The sequence below is a fragment of the Atta cephalotes genome, assembly GCF_000143395.1.
Source record: "Atta cephalotes unplaced genomic scaffold scaffold00004, whole genome shotgun sequence".
NCBI classification, from domain to species: domain Eukaryota; kingdom Metazoa; phylum Arthropoda; class Insecta; order Hymenoptera; family Formicidae; genus Atta; species Atta cephalotes.
The window spans coordinates 6,976,065-6,992,621 of NW_012130068.1; the positions used below are offsets into that span (position 1 = coordinate 6,976,065).

Below are 16,557 nucleotides of genomic sequence, written 5' to 3' on the forward strand. Positions count from 1 at the left end.
GAGAGAGAGAGAGAGAGAATATGTCAATTCTTTTTATTGAGTTGCATATATGATAGATATACTGTAACAAATATCCATGATAAAATTGGCTTTAAATTTCATAAATAAAAAACTTGTGCATTCATGGTGTTGATTAATAGAGCTAATAAATATGTAGGAGGTCTTACGTAGTGATATTGTGAAAACATTGACTAGATCATTGTAATAGTTTAATATAATCTTGCAGGATTTATTAATATAAAACTATAAAACTGTATCTCAATATGAAAATGATACTTAATATCTTTTATCCAAGATAGACAATTTGTTTTCAGGATCGCTTTAGTACACGGTCCGTACGCATTGGACCAAAAGTGCATAAGAATAAAAATATTGAGGATAAATGGGGACTAGAATATCACAAAGCTGTACAGGATGTTGTATTTAGCCAGCATTGTTTACCTTTCATGCCAACCGAACCATCAGCATCTTTGAGCGAAGATATTGTAGAACCTGGTCCATTATATGTGTGCAGACATTGCAGAGATTGGTGAGTTAAAATATTTTAACAATTGCCTTAAGAAGTGATGGAATTTTATGATTTATTTTATTATATAACTATAACGCGTGTACGGATGATTTTTGTTTCAGTTTTCGTTTTCAAAGCAGTTTTGAGGAGCACAATGCACGGCATTGTTGGATTTTAGGGCTTTGGTGTCGTTATTGTTTCGATACAATATGTAATCATCCAGCCAGGAAAGGTTATAAAAAATGCTCTGAATGTTTAGAAAAAGATAGTAAAAAACGCGCATATTTAATATCAAGAGGTAGTATTTATTTATCAAGTAGGCAGTTACGAGTGGGAGTTATAAAAGTATTCTACAACCAGTGCCAATTTATCGATCACATGAAAATGCATCAATTAAGCGTGGTAAATATGGGTGATTTAATGTTAATTCCTCTACCTATTGACATGAGCAGTAATGATTGGTCTTCTGAATTTGAGATACTGTGCGAAGCACTTATGGAAGTGACATTTTTGTTACGCATACATATTATAGATTGGTTAAAGGAGCATAACTTGCAAGATAATTGGTGGAAACTGGTTAATGGCAACAGTAATGATGCTAAGATAAAAGAAATTGTCGATAAATACCAAGGTCGACAATTATTCAAATCCTCCTATAAGACAATTACCGATATGTTTACGAATTCCGATTCTTCTAATGTTACATATAATATTAGAAACTCCCCAGATATTGAATTTATTGATAATGATTCCATAGATAAAAATACGAATAATTCTGTTGATTTAATCAAAGATAAGAATATCGTAGAAAATGAAGATAATCCATGTACATCAAATGATATTACTTTTATCGATTGCGGTCCTACTTCACAATATTTTGAACCAGAAATACCAGTAAATCCTAAGAGTACACAACAGTTAAAAACTTATCGCTCAGCTAATACTATCAAAATAAATAATAAAATGATGTATGAAACTTCTAAGGATCGCAATTCACACGAAACAAATATGATTCATGAAAATGTTATAAAAAAAACTACAGAGAACAATCTTAGTAAATCTAGTAATCCTACTAATATAACCAAAACTGGCGTTAATACAATTATGAACAATTCATTTAAGATTAGTATCCCATTTTCTGCTAAGACAAGTTCAATAATTAAGACTAATTTAAATCAATCGACACAAAATCTTCAAACATCAAATAATAAGATATTAAATGTCCAAGATCCAAAGAATATTACAATAATTAATCAATTTCCATCTCATCTTATTTCTAATCAGAAAATAGTTCTCGTTGGACAGAATTCATATAATGTCATATCTCACAGCAAGAATGAATTGATTACTAAAACAAATTCAAGTAACTCAGTAGTAGATAATAGCGGTTCCAATATATCAACACAGAAGAGATCTTATTCCAATGTCAAGAAACAAGAATCGGATGAAAAAATTATAATAAGTAACGGACAAAAGTACGTCATTAAACGTATAAAAAACACTACGAAAGTTACGAAACAACTGACATCTGAACATAACATTTCAAAGCCAAAAGTTTTAAAGCCTACTAATTCTAACGAAGTCGAAAACAGCACGCAACAAACTACTTTATTTCCCAACAATATTTCCATCTCAACACCTTCGTCATCTCCTAAATTATCCAATAATGAATCACATGTTAACAAAACTTCAATTATGCCAAAATTACAAAAAATGCCTCCGCATTTAATTCCAGTATCTGCCATGCATCCGAGATACATGTCGGAAATAATATCATTGATTAAAGAAGATAATGGAGATCTTTATATGGATGTAAAATTAGTAGATCGTATTGCGAAAGAAAGCTTTCTTGCTGTGTGTGATGTAATAACAAAATATAGACGAGAAATGTTTAATGAATTTTATCAAATGAATAGCTTGGAATTGAAAAAACGACTGGAGCATTTGCAATATATTACTGATGAAATGAAAAATGTTATGAATTTCATATCAGACAACGTTTTTCAAGAAAAATTAAGAGCTGTTAATACTATCAAATGCATATTAGAAGAATGTCTCAATAAATCTAACAAAAATATACAGGATGAGAAAATAAACGATGATATGATATTAAATGAATGGGAAACAAAGGTAAATCAAGAACATAGATGTCTATCGTGCAATAGATATAGGAAACCTGAATCATATATAGTTGGCTTTTCAAAATTAGCTATGAATGAGAATGATTATTGTTCTTGTTATAAAGAAGTTTGTCAAGATTGTCAATCTTACCAAGGTAGTGTTTCGCGATTTGTCGCGCATCAAAACTTCCATAAGAAGAAAAAACCTTTTGTTTGTCCAGACTGCGATTCCAAGTTTAAGTCTCCTATATCTTTAGAAGTTCACACATGGACTGTTTGCTTTCATACATTGAGAAAAATCACATTTGGTTGTAAAATTTGCGAAATAGATGGTTTTAGAGATTTAGAATCGATCACTAGACATTTTGTTGTCATGCATTGCAATACAAAGATCGGTTGCGAAGTTTGTAATCGGGTATTTGCTTCGTATAATGAGTATATACAACATCGTACAGAGACACATCCAATAAGGACACAGCAGAAGCCAGTACGATTAGTAATATATAAATTAAGTAATGTAATCTTACGTTGCGAGAATTTCATGCCATATTTGGAGAAGAACCCTGTAATTCGAAAATTAATATGGTTTAAATGTCCTTTTTGCCAGTTAATAACTACAGATAATAAACATGTGGCGATGCTATTGAACACTCATTTACGAAACAATCATGTAGGACCCTTATCAAAAATTCTTAGCGAGAAAGCATTTACTTTAATTTTTGGTTTTAAAATGACAAGAGCTGTCATTTTAAATGCTGAAAAATCTCTTTTGAGTAATACCATAGTACCTAAAATCGTGAATACTCAAACTATTAGTTCAGAAATATTCGAACGTGGTTCTCAAAATATGGAACATATATGGCCTACAGATAACAAGAAGGTTAACGAAAGTTCACAAATAGTGAAGAACATTGATGATAAGGAAAAAGAACAATTATTGCCAAAAATAGTCAGCGTTGTATCGATGAATGATTTAAAGCCATCTAAATCTGAGAAAGCAATCACGAAAATTTTAACTGAAACGAAGGTGAAATCTAATTCTCCTTTTTTTCAACTTATAGTTAATAGTGACGGAAAAATGGTTCCACATGAAGAAACAGTAATGGAATTAAATGATAGCAAATCTAATAACAAGAAAAAGATAACAGAGATAATAAAGATTGGTAAAGATACCGAGTTGATAATGAATACTTCACACATCTCCGAATTTGAGAAAAAGCCTTTATTAATGGACATAGTTGGTATTCCAAATTCATCAATTGCATCAAATGAAAAAGTTTTAAGTTCCATATCCGAAGCAACTACAGATAATTGTATAAAAATAGTTGATGTTAAAACAATATGTAAATCGAATATCGAGCCACTCGTTAAAACAGAAATGTGCGATATACAGACAAAAGATGAAAATGCAAGCAACATGGGATTCATGCCAAAACCTCCTCCGCTTGCCAGGATTCCACAGCATTTACTTAAATCTATGGAAATTAAGTCGGAAAATAAGCCGACTAATGACTCAAATTCAAGATCGGATTTCGTCCAAAAAACTGATAACTCAAAAATGCGTATCGCTTTAGGATCGCAAAAGGAAGTTGTTGATTACATATGCCACTTATGCAAAGAACGAATTAATACTTCTCAATTCGTAATGGAGGCGCACTTTCGTGAAAAGCATTCAGATAAATACAAAGTGACAATAATCACTCCACGATTATTACGGATGTCACATAACTTTATTAATGGCGACTATAAACAATTTATTAATAACAGGAAACGGAAATCGGATAACATTTTATCTGTAACTAAAAGAAAACGTCGATGGACGCAGAAAAAACATACAGAAATAAAGGATACGAACCCACCAGTAGGATTATGTGTCAAGCAAGAAACTGCAGAGGACGATGAAGGTAATTTTATATGCAAGAAATGTGGTCAACAATGCTCTGACATATCTAATTTGAGAGAGCATATTGCTGCCAATCATCGATTAAAGGGCCGTTACCTGATATGCTTAGAATGTGGCGAGAACTTTGTGGTTGCACCCAGCTTGCAGATGCATCTTAAAGCTTTTCACGGCATAGAAGATCCTCTCAATTATATGAATCAAAATCCTTCTTATGCTCCTAGCCTTGACAGTGACTTGCAAACGGAAGAGAAAACAACGATAGCTAATCAGTGCTATGTCTGTATGGCAGTTTTCGAAGATAAAGCTGCAGTGGATAAGCATCTGAGGGTGCATGGTATGGCTTTCTTGAATCGTAAGAGGATAGAGGCGAGAAATGCTTTGGAGAAAAAGGCCAACGTGGAAAAGAGTAAGCAAAATATTAAAGATTCAAAGGAGACTGTAAAACAAGACAAACCAGTGGAAACCATCTTAGAAAAAATTAGTGTAAGTAATTAAGTAATTAATGTAATTAAATTCTCATTTGTTGAAAGTGGCGTTATTGATTTCATAATTATCAAACTATGTGAATATTTAATTATCAATTGTGTGATTATTTTAGGCGGCCATATAGTTGCAAAAGATGAAACGTATAAAAGGAAGAAGATATGTGAAAGGGAGCAATGTTGTAATATGATGGATTCATTAATCTTACTTACATGCTCATTTTTGTACATTTGCGCGCCGAACCCTTCATTATTATCACTAAATATTGCATCAGTGAACCATTAGAGTTCTTTTTTTATTACCTTGTAATATATTACTTTTTTTGTAATACTATTTAGATAAGCAAGTAGAAAATGATTTATTATTCGTTAAGACGTAACGCTGCGAGCGAGATAGTAATAGAATTAGATAATAGATAAGTCTGACAAAAAGCAACAAAAAGCTTGATATTCTAATTTATCATTTTTTTTGTTAACATTTTGCTATGTTATATGTATATATGTATATTTATATAAATATATATAGTATTATAAATATATCTATATATAAATATATAAATATATCTATATACATATACATTTATATATTTTATATATCCTTCGAATACAATTTATATTAATATTTGTTGTAAGTTCACTTATTCTGAATAAGTTAAAGTTAAGTCATAATTTTTATGTAAGTTTTAATGTAAGTATTAAATATATACAATTTTATGTAAGTATTAAACGTTTGACATATGTAAATAGACATGCAATGTCCCGAAACGGGAACAACGTTAAACTACTGAAATTTAAGACGACAATGTGTCTCGAAAAGTTTTAATTCCAAAAATTAGAGCATAATCAATATTGAAAAACATAATTTTTCGGGACATTGCATGTCCACCAGTTAGTAAGGTCTATTTAGTCTGATTGATATTCGAGATGCAATTTCTCTCCTGATTCAAAGGATGATTTATATAAGATATAAGAAAATGTAAATAATTGTAACGGAGTATAATGCATTTATGGAGTAATACCTTTTTGTATTATATTTAATTAGTTAAATATTTTCTGACTTTGGTATATAAGAATGAAAAATTCTTATATCAGTGAACATTTATCGCATTAATCGTCTCTTATTGAAAGACTATGGGATGGATGCTCAATGTAATAAAACAAAAATGAATAGAATATATATAGTTCTTTATATATTATATCATTCTTATTTGCACAATGCTGATTATTGCTTAATGCGTAAAGTATTTTTTTTTATTGATTGACACATCAAGATATCCGAATTATGAAACTAATCGGATAGCAAGACTTTGGAAGGAAACCGTTTCCTCACCACTTGCCTTATCTACATATTTATACGTACATACTCGATGGCATGAAAATATCGGTACGTTTCAATACATGTTCACGTATGTTATGAATAAAATGTGGCATTCTTATTTTAAATCGCTTTTTCGAGCAGATATATTTTCATTGCACATGAGCGCAGGTACTAGAGAAAGGGTTTGGGGCACTGAACACTTTGATTGCAGTCCCGTAAGGGTATTTACAATTTGTCCTTTTTAAAATACTTTAGGAGTTTTAGAGTTGTGAAAGTATTCTATTTTGGAATATTCGATATGAATATGTCATTAATTACAAATAGAATATTTTAAAGTGATGTTGAAGTTTTTCCATTTTGATTTTTGTTACTCTTCTTACTTATTATAAAGTAAGATAAACTAGTGCATTTTCGAAAACAACATACTTTTTTTACGATACAAGTTATATCAGAAGAGGGCCAAGATTACTCAATTTATTCCATTATAAAAAAAATAAAAGGATATTATAGATGTTTGGTCCCTTTTATAATCCTCCAAGACAAACGTATACTCTTACGGGTCTTAAAATTTGCTATTCTTTTCTTTTTTTTCTTTTTTTTTGGCACAGTTACTAGCGAACACACATGTTTAAGATTACATTGCGATTGGTTCATGATCATCGCATTTACTTTACACATACGCCACTTTGAAGAGTCTCCGCACAATCTTGACGCACTATTCCGCTTATTGATTTGAGCACAAATAAAGTCAATTCTCACGACAAGTTGAGCCGGATGTCCATATTGTCTTTTCCCTTTGATAATCTATATTGCATTAACAATGTCGATTTTATAATGTTCCATTGCACAGTTTCCGACTGAATCATGTAACGCTTAATAAATAATTGTTAAACAACATTAACATTATTTAACGTTGGATTTTGAATTGACTATCGAAAGATCTACCCGGTTTTTGACATATTGATTTAAAGCTAGCTAATGTACGCTATATTTTATTATTATATATAATATATTGCACAGACTCTGTTACGAAAATCCTAATATATATTGCGCCTCGATAACTTTAATTCTCTTATCACGCTGCATGATAATTTTCCTTCGTCTATCACATGAAACATCTAAATAGAAATTTTCAATTCGTGTTAGATTGTCTAAGCGGCTACGATAATTAGGAATTTTGATAGAATCGCTGTCCCACTTTCGGAAGGACTTTGAAATATTAGATGTTGCAAAGACCACGAGAAAATCAACGTAAGTTTTTTCCTCATATATCTTTTCTCTTAAACTTTAATACACTTTATATCACTTAGACGAAATTGTTACGTGCAATATTTTACGTTACAGGAGTCGATCGCTTCTCTTCGCAGGAAGTACTGACATTACTGTCGACATCAGTATTCGATTCCTCCTCTGGATTATCCATATCGATTATCGAGATCACTGGACTCGTTGGACGAGGCTTTGATTCTTGACGGAAGTTCGGTACGATATCGTGTCGAGTCTCTGGGGTGGAATCGTTCTTTAAAGATGCAGAGTCACCGATTATTTTCATGGACGAAGAGGACGACGAACTCGACTGCATCGTCTTTAGTTCGTGTTCAGCAGGACTGACTGCCTCTTCGCTATCGTTTTCTCTGAATAGCTTTCTTAGATCGCTGCCCAGTCTTGTATCGATTGGACTCATCTTTGAATCTACTGGGATAGTTAAGGCTAAAGAATCCGGTGGTTTCTTGACTCTGACAGTATTGGCCTCGCTGAAAGAAACCTTGACCTCGTTCGCGGTCCATACGTCGGAGTTGGGACTGCACGAACCACGAGTTGTTGTTTGGGTAACCTTCGGTTTCGTCGCATCATCCATCGAATGCCAACGATGCGGTCTCGTAACCGATGTACTTTGTGCAATGGCGCTTAAACTGTTCGCTGGAATTATTCGATGAGGAAACCGAGGTGAGCCGCGTATCTTTTCTCGAGAAGATGACTGGCTCGTGCTCGTCTCTGAAACACATTTAACATCGCAATGTTTGAATTTAGAAATTTTCTCTTCAGAATGTCTTTATGAATTTATTACAAGATATATTATAAAGGCAAATAAATGAAATGAGCAAATGGCAATGAGCTAATGAGAATTGGCGCTATAATAATTGCGCTATTATTTCATGAATCAAATATTATAAATATGTGTTAATAAAAATAAATGTATAAATAAAAATATAAAAGTTTTGGCTAATTTTTTAGTCATCTTCAGTATAACGTTACAAAAAGTCGATATAAGTTAAATGAGTAGTCATGAGAACCACCATTCTTCCATGCAATCCCACCAATTAGACAGCTGGATGGTGCCAGTCGATTGATTGATTTTTAAAGTCAACGAGGTCAGAATTTAAAACGAATGAGATTAAACATAGAAAAATAACTAACTCACTTCACTGGATTAAATTACATTATATTAGCATACATGTCAAGTACGTTGATGTATGTATATACGTTATACTGAAGATTGCTAAAAGATTAGCCGAAATGTCTATATTTTTATATACAAATTTGTAATATTTGATTCATGAAATAATAGCGCAATTACTACAGCGCCAATTCCCATTGTCTCATTTCATTTATTTACATTTGCAATTTTGGGAATTTGTTTCTAATATTAATTGTTTAAGATATATTATGCAATAAAATAAACATTAAAACCATATCTTTTTTTTCTCTTTTTGAGAAAGAAAACGATGTTTTTGTCGAATTTGAATCGAAATTGAATATAAAATTTAATGAAAATAATATTAAAATAAATTTAATAAATATATGAATTTATGGAAGCTGTAAAATTACAACGTACGTGATATTTGGTTAAGATAATATATTGAAGAGTCAAGTTACTTACGTGGCGGTAGACTGAAATTTACTTTAGGCTCGCTACTTTCCTTGCGACGTAGTCCTACTAAGCTTAACCTACGGTCTTCCTCGCTAGTAATGCTAATTATTGGTCCTGAACCGCATCGTGTATGAGGTGAATGAGTGCCTTGGGCATCGACTTGGCAAGTAGAGGCAGCTTTCGCGCCGGGCACTAAACCAGCGATGTAGCCCATATGGACTCGAAGCGCTGATGCAACTCCTAATGATGTAATGTAAGCAGGATAAGCTGCATAGTTATATTAAATATGTGGATGAATTATAGGAAATGCGAAACAGAAAGAACGAAACAGGAAATACAAACTGCATTTATCAAAATACGAACTTATATGCTATATATTATATAATACGCAATAACTTCCCTTTCTCTCTTTTCCATCAATTCACAAAACGATTATGGACCGCAACATGAATCGAATTCAAATAATTTACATTTATTTCTCGCAAGCATTTCACGACTGAACAAAAAGAGGAAATTATTCCTATACAATAGGCAGACAGACCCAATTCCAATTTTAACTTTTATTTCTTTCCGCAGTTGTAACGACGTGCTTTTATAAAAATGTTCCTTTGTGAGAGAAAACTCGCTTCTGACGTTGCAATATACATATATAGTTAAATCGTGTCTATATCACACCGCTTTAAGGTGTAAAGTGGTTCTATTCTTTCATTCTTTAGCGCTTTCTCTTACCGGTGAACGATGCTGTGGAGGTCTTTCTGCTACTCGGCCTGCTGCCGAAGAGACTGAAGAGTCGTTGAAAAACGCCCAGCCGATTTGGACCCTCGGTCTCCCGGCGACGATGTAGCTTGTAAAGGTCGGCCAGGCTTTGTCTGGGATCGCCGGGCTCCAGATCCGGTTGACTGCTAAATGCTACGGTACCGCGACGTATGCCTAATTTCAACAGGGGTCAAACTCATACATGACGCGGAATCACCATTATGGGTCGAGCGATCATTATGATGGACATTATTAATTGAGACCTTGGTTTCTATCTATCAGAATTCCGCATAAGCCACGAAAGCGCGCGAGTTTAGACTACATTTATGCGGAAGTGAGTCATGAATCCAATGAATATTCGCGCTCGCAACTGGAAATCCTCCATTATTTGAAAAGAGACAGCCATCTACCTCTAATAAATGCATAATAATTTCGCGAGGTTACTTATGAATTAAGAATCTTTTTATATCTATTTTGATCAATTTGCGTTATTTATTTAGTGAAACAAAATGTGAGTATTCCAAATTTTTTCTCTATATTGAGTGCAATCTACTTGGCGCTACAAATGCTTTGAAGCTTTTGATTAATTAATCGGAAGAAAAAATTTTATTTTGTTTCGAAGCATTTTTTCATTGTACCATCAAGTAGATCGTAGTCATAGTGAGATCAGTATTTTTTTTTCCATGCTGTCCTAATCGATTTACAACTGCAGATTCGGTATGAAAATAATCTTCATAATAGAAGCATGATGGAAGGAGATGTCTTCTTCCATCATGAGTAGAAGAAGAAGGAGAGAAAGTATGTATATATGTGTCTCTCGTAATAAAATTTTAAAGCGTATCTATTATTTTCTTTTTCTAAATATTTTCGAAACAATGTAATTAATTGAAATATTCTTTATATATATATATATATATATATATATATATAGAGTATATATATATAAAAATATGTATCAATGCGCAATCTGTGATCCACCGGCTCATAGCAAAAAATAAAATCATATTTTCTATTATATCCAAACGAAATAATTCTATAAACGTATAATATTATTATTATAATATTATTTAAGCAATACTTGAGACATATTTTTAGAATATTAAATGCAATGCTTCAATAATATTTTATTAAAATTATATAATATTAAATAATCCTAACATATTAATGGATGGTTATATGTCCACTTCTGATAATGTTATGAATATGATTATTAAAAGTAACATTATTTAATGTAATATTATATAATGTAATATTATATATTAATGTAATATTATATAAACATTAAAAAGTATTTTAGTAATTTACTTTAATTTGTAAAACTGTTACCACAGTTCACTTTAAATTTAAAGACTGAAAATGATTTTGACGCGCAGTTGTAGAACTGGATATGTACATAAAATCACACCGAAATGTTATTTAAGTACTAAGATGAAGCATAAACTGATGAAACTTTTTCGTTACTTATTGTGAATTTAAATTGCACTTATATAATAATAAAATAATATTAATAAACATTTTAATAATAATAATATTTCACCGATATTAAAGGCATAATGATATTATATAAAGGCACCAATGATATTATATAAAGTGGACGTATTACATCTATAGAATATTCCTATAATATTAAAAAATATTATATAATATCGAAATATTATAATATTGTTTTAATTTTTAAAATAATATTCATATAATATTCTAGAAATATTTTGCGCTTGTAGGGAAATATTATTTTTGCAACTTGCAAGATTGCTTTTACCTATTTTAAAAATGGCTCTCTGAAAATGATCCTTAAGAAAAATTGCGAATAATTACACTCAAAACTTTGTCTTGATTAGCCGAGAAGATTTAAAAGACTAATAATGTTTAATTATGTAAAATCAAAACAAAAGCGTACAATTCATATCTTCAACATAACTTGCGAGGAATGTTTGTTATTCAGATAGTGGTTACTTTGATACTTTGACATATGAAGGACTCAAGATAATTACTAAATATTTCCGTCATCTGAGTTTCCAGTACACAGACATATGCGGCGAGTCATATATCATGTACGCAGTGTGTAATTTACGTAATGCAAAGATGTATAGGATATACTATCAGCAAAGAATATTTTTGATGTGACAGTATTGTGATAGATTAGAAACTGAAATTTTTCAGAAAAATTATGACTACAATTTTTTTCTTAATTCAGATCATCTTTTCTTAAAAATTTTAATTAAAAGCATTAAAAAATTTTAATTAATGTTTGTAAATAAATTAATTTAAAAAATTTAATTAATTTCAATAAATCAATATATTATACATATAAGATTCGTTTAAATGGAAAAGATATTTGAAATTAGGTCGCGCTCTCTTTCTCTTTTTTATTTCCGTTTTCTTCAAAGAAATTGTCTTCAAAATTTCAAAGAGTCCACGATTTTCCGGCAATGGTGGTGAAAGACACCCCGTATGTATGCGTACACATAAACTGGCGTCTTTGACCTCGTTCGATTCGGTCATGGTAGACATTCAGAAATATTGGAGTGGAACGTGCAGTCAGCGTGCAGACTCGTACTTGACATATGTTATCGTATGCAGAATTGTCCGAACTTATTCAAGGGATTCGGGATTTGCAGATACGAATCGAGTATAGGGTAATGTGAAACTCGGAACGAGAATCGATATACATACAGAAACTCTTCGCTCAACGAGCTCTTATTTGTTAATAATATTGAATGGTATTCTCGCGATCATTAAGTTGATGCTAACGATAATTGGTACACGAAGTACTCGATACATGTCTTGCGCCCCGGCGTCGTCGATGAATTATCGAAGCGTAAATATGCATGTGCATGACAGTTGAAAGCGGATATTCCGCGATGCAAGCGCACGATGTGCTGCAAATGGCAAAGTGAGACAGTGAGTTTTCGAGGAAAGTTTCCCTTTGTTAATAGGAATAAACAAAATCAATTACGAGGCGCATGTGTTTCTCACGAATGAAATAATTGTAAGCGATTATCGCATTTTGTCCATGCAATCTGTAAAAAAAGTACATCAGTTATAGTGAGGATGAAAAGGGATTTATTTTTGCAAAATTGAACACCTACAACTATTCAATGTGGCCTCGTACAACGACATGACCTGGTAACCGAGAGTCTAATGTTAAATAATTTCTAAAACTATTTTAAAGAGGATTGTCCATTGCTACTTTGTTTTGTTAGGTAAGTTTTTCTTCGCATTATATACAAAGCTTTGGGAATATCTTCATATAAAATATTTACAACGAATAATTAATGCACTATAATTAAAACCTCTGCACTGCAAATTCAAGTGTGTAAAAAATGATTTCAATAATATGTGTGTGATTAGTTTATCATATAAAAATAACTATATTGCATACAATTACTATAATTCACATAAATATGAATTTACATTTTAGTGATCAACCGTCTTAAATCAAAAATGACAATTCCAAACTTTTTTAAGTCTTCGTCCCTTTTCTAACTCTTCGTCCCACTTTACAATATAAATATTGTTCCAAATTAAAGACATAATTATAAATTGTCTCTTTTGAGTTTAAAAATAGTAAATGTGAAATAATAAATGAAAATATATATGAAATGTAATTTTCAATTAATATGTGAATTTTATGATTTTTAAAATTTAAAAAGATATTGTTCATAAAATACATTCAGTAGAAAAGTGCAATTTTAAAAAATAAAAATATGATCTTGTAACTTGACGTAATTTTATTGTGATCTCATGTTATACATTAAGTGTTATTAATTATTTATTACGAATAATATGATTTTATTTGTGTTTTTCGTTAACAATTATTTAAAAAATGCTTATCTTAACATTTAATTATGATAATTACTAACATTGAATTTTTTTAATGTCCCTCTTTGCCTTCTTAAAGAATTGGTCACCTTAATTTATACGTTTAAACATGTATAGTGATTTTTATACAGAAAACTAAACACACATATATTGAAATTACTTTTCACACACTTAATTGGGTCTGCAGTGTGTCGACAGTATCTCGAGTACTAAATTTACGCATGCATATGTTACTTTTCTCTGTAGAAGCGATAATCGTTCTGCATAAATCTAATTTACAAAACATGTAAGAAACATTTCGAGAAAGGATTTCAAAACGTTTTTTTCTCTTCTGCTATACTAATATCTTCTATAACTCGAGCTCTCTTCTCACGCTTCAACTCAGGCAGACGAGCATGAGTGAATGTTTTTCAAGCAATTACGTGCAATAAAGGGATTTCTGTCACCTTCCTTGGGCATCTGATCGACGGAAAAAAAGAACGACGAAGCGAGAAAAACATTAATACTTATAATTCCTTCCTTCTCTCCTGCTATAGCAAAGCTCGATTCGTCGTGCAAGCTTTGACACGTCTATTCCTGCCTTTCTGTGCTCTTGTTTTGATAATCTGCCAGTCGCACTTTGAGTCAAGTATTTCCATCAGTTAAACTTTGATTTCACACAAACTTTAATAAATGATATATTTCGACGAAGGAGGTCGTTCCTTCATAGAATGCGAATCTTAGTTTCCAAGTTTAGAACTAATGAAAGTCAATCTATCGCGGAATGTACGAATCACATGTACGAATCACATGTATGATCTGTTCTATTGGCCGCGATCAATATTATGTTACCTCTTTCGTAATATATAATTAAGTCCTAATAGCTTTTGTGCTTTTGTGCTTTTTGCTGTCGCGATTTATCTAACTATTGTCTCTTGAACAAGGATTTATTCAACGAGGAGATTAATTGGGCAATTTCTTCACCTCTAGATAAGTTACTGATAAGTTTATTCTTGGGAATATCTTCCAGATATCCCGGATATTTCATTATCCATGTTATCTATAGAGATGAAAAAATAGGGTCAATTGTTCCATCTTCGGATTAATTATGTGATAATTTATCTAATGGTTAAATAAAAGAGTAAAAGAGCATAAGCATATGAAAGAATAAGAGAGAGAAAAGAGTAAGAGAGTGAGCTGAAGTTTATCGAAAGATGTAACAATTCAATCTTTAATCATAAGCATAAAATAAATCCAAGTGTTTAATCAAGTCGGAATAGCGTTGTTTTGCACGGCGGATCTACGTCGATTTATACTTACCGGATGAATCTGCGGAAGGCCAGCTAGCTCGAGGGATAACCGGCGGAAGAACACTGAGCAACAAAAGAGGTAAACCGCCTCCAATACTTGGATTTCGTTGTGGGATCGAGGCGCTTGATGAGGTGTGTGACGGCTCTACTGGCTCCTGTGCCAGTTGTTTCTCCAATCTAGCCAATTCCAATTCCAGCTGTGCCATCTCACGACGATAAACTCGGTTTTGCACCTCCACACGATATTGTAGCTCCCTGAAATAGAATTCTTTTTAAAGGAATGTCAAACTTTAAATTATTTAGATTTCCACTAACGTAAATATCATTTTCATACATAGGCGGCCTATTACGGTTTTGGAAATGAGATGAAAATGATAAAAATGAATAAATTCACTGTGTTGACAATGAAATTATAAATAAATTTGTTTAATTTTGCACTTTATTTCAAGAACCGTAAAAGGCCTCTACAATGTTTATGAACTGGAGGTCAATTATATAATTTGTACATTTTAAAAAATTTTTCACATTTTGTTTCTTATTTTTATTTTTCATTTTTGCAGTCTTCGAGTTTTCACATGAAGCTTTTTCCGCATAGCGTGATATTAATTATAAGTATATGTAGCTTATAAATATATGCGCTAGTTTTTAAGCTGGTATTTTTATTTTATGATAGTAATCCATCTCACGAGATAATAAACTATCGCAGACAGTAACACGGTCAGACTATACTTACTCTAATTCTGAAGTATATTAATTCTCTAGATTTCCGCTTTTCAACCATCATAATTCATAATGAATAAGTAAATGATTCACGTAAACAATTTCACATTTTTACGGTTGAGAAAGTTACATGATCCCGCGAAACCGTAGTATTTACGCAAAACTTTTCATGTTTCTCCTCTGGGAAAAAAATTATATTATCGACCTTTCGATGTTCCGAAAAGGGGATGATTCTACATGAAAAGATAAATTGAAGATGTAGAATAAAATTTTTTTATAGAGACTTTGTTTTCGAAAAGGTCAATTTTAAATATTCTCTGAGTACGAATTTAATTGATAAATTAAACTTTAAAGTATCAGAATATATTAGAAAGCATTCATTATAGAAATTTATTTCGAAGAGTAGAATTGTGTATTCGATTGAATGGGCAACATTTTTAATAATTTATAAATTTTTTAATGTAATAAAATTGTGCGTGAATATCTTGTGTATTTTCAATTACCTAGATATTACAATAATAAATACAACATGAGCAGAGATAATAGCATACAGTGAGATTTATTAAATCGACATAATTACATAAATGCATCCAGCGAATATTTAAAATGTTTTCGAAAACAAAACCTCATATGAAAAATTTTATTCAACATTTTCGATTTATTTTTTTATGTAAAATCACTTTTAACCTTTTCCTGATTGTATCAATTCACATTGTATATATATGTCCTAATATATATGTATATATATATATATATATATATATATA

The 16,557-nt window shown here is 31.4% G+C and overlaps 2 protein-coding genes across 2 annotated transcripts in view; one reads left to right on the plus strand and one right to left on the minus strand.

Moving 5' to 3' along the window:
* LOC105626173 overlaps positions 1 to 5,141 on the plus strand; it is a 5,562-nt gene extending 421 nt beyond the window's left edge. Inside the window, exons 2-4 of the mRNA XM_012207484.1 lie at positions 315 to 529; positions 631 to 5,014; positions 5,130 to 5,141. Coding sequence (XP_012062874.1) covers positions 315 to 529; positions 631 to 5,014; positions 5,130 to 5,141 — 4,611 coding nt within the window. The remainder of the gene's footprint in view (positions 1 to 314; positions 530 to 630; positions 5,015 to 5,129) is intronic.
* Positions 5,142 to 7,664: 2,523 nt separating this feature from the next.
* The window catches only part of LOC105626026, an 82,984-nt gene continuing 74,091 nt past the window's right edge, over positions 7,665 to 16,557 (minus strand). Inside the window, exons 15-18 of the mRNA XM_012207339.1 lie at positions 15,081 to 15,325; positions 9,933 to 10,133; positions 9,213 to 9,443; positions 7,665 to 8,326 (exon numbers count right to left, since the gene is read on the minus strand). Coding sequence (XP_012062729.1) covers positions 7,665 to 8,326; positions 9,213 to 9,443; positions 9,933 to 10,133; positions 15,081 to 15,325 — 1,339 coding nt within the window. The remainder of the gene's footprint in view (positions 8,327 to 9,212; positions 9,444 to 9,932; positions 10,134 to 15,080; positions 15,326 to 16,557) is intronic.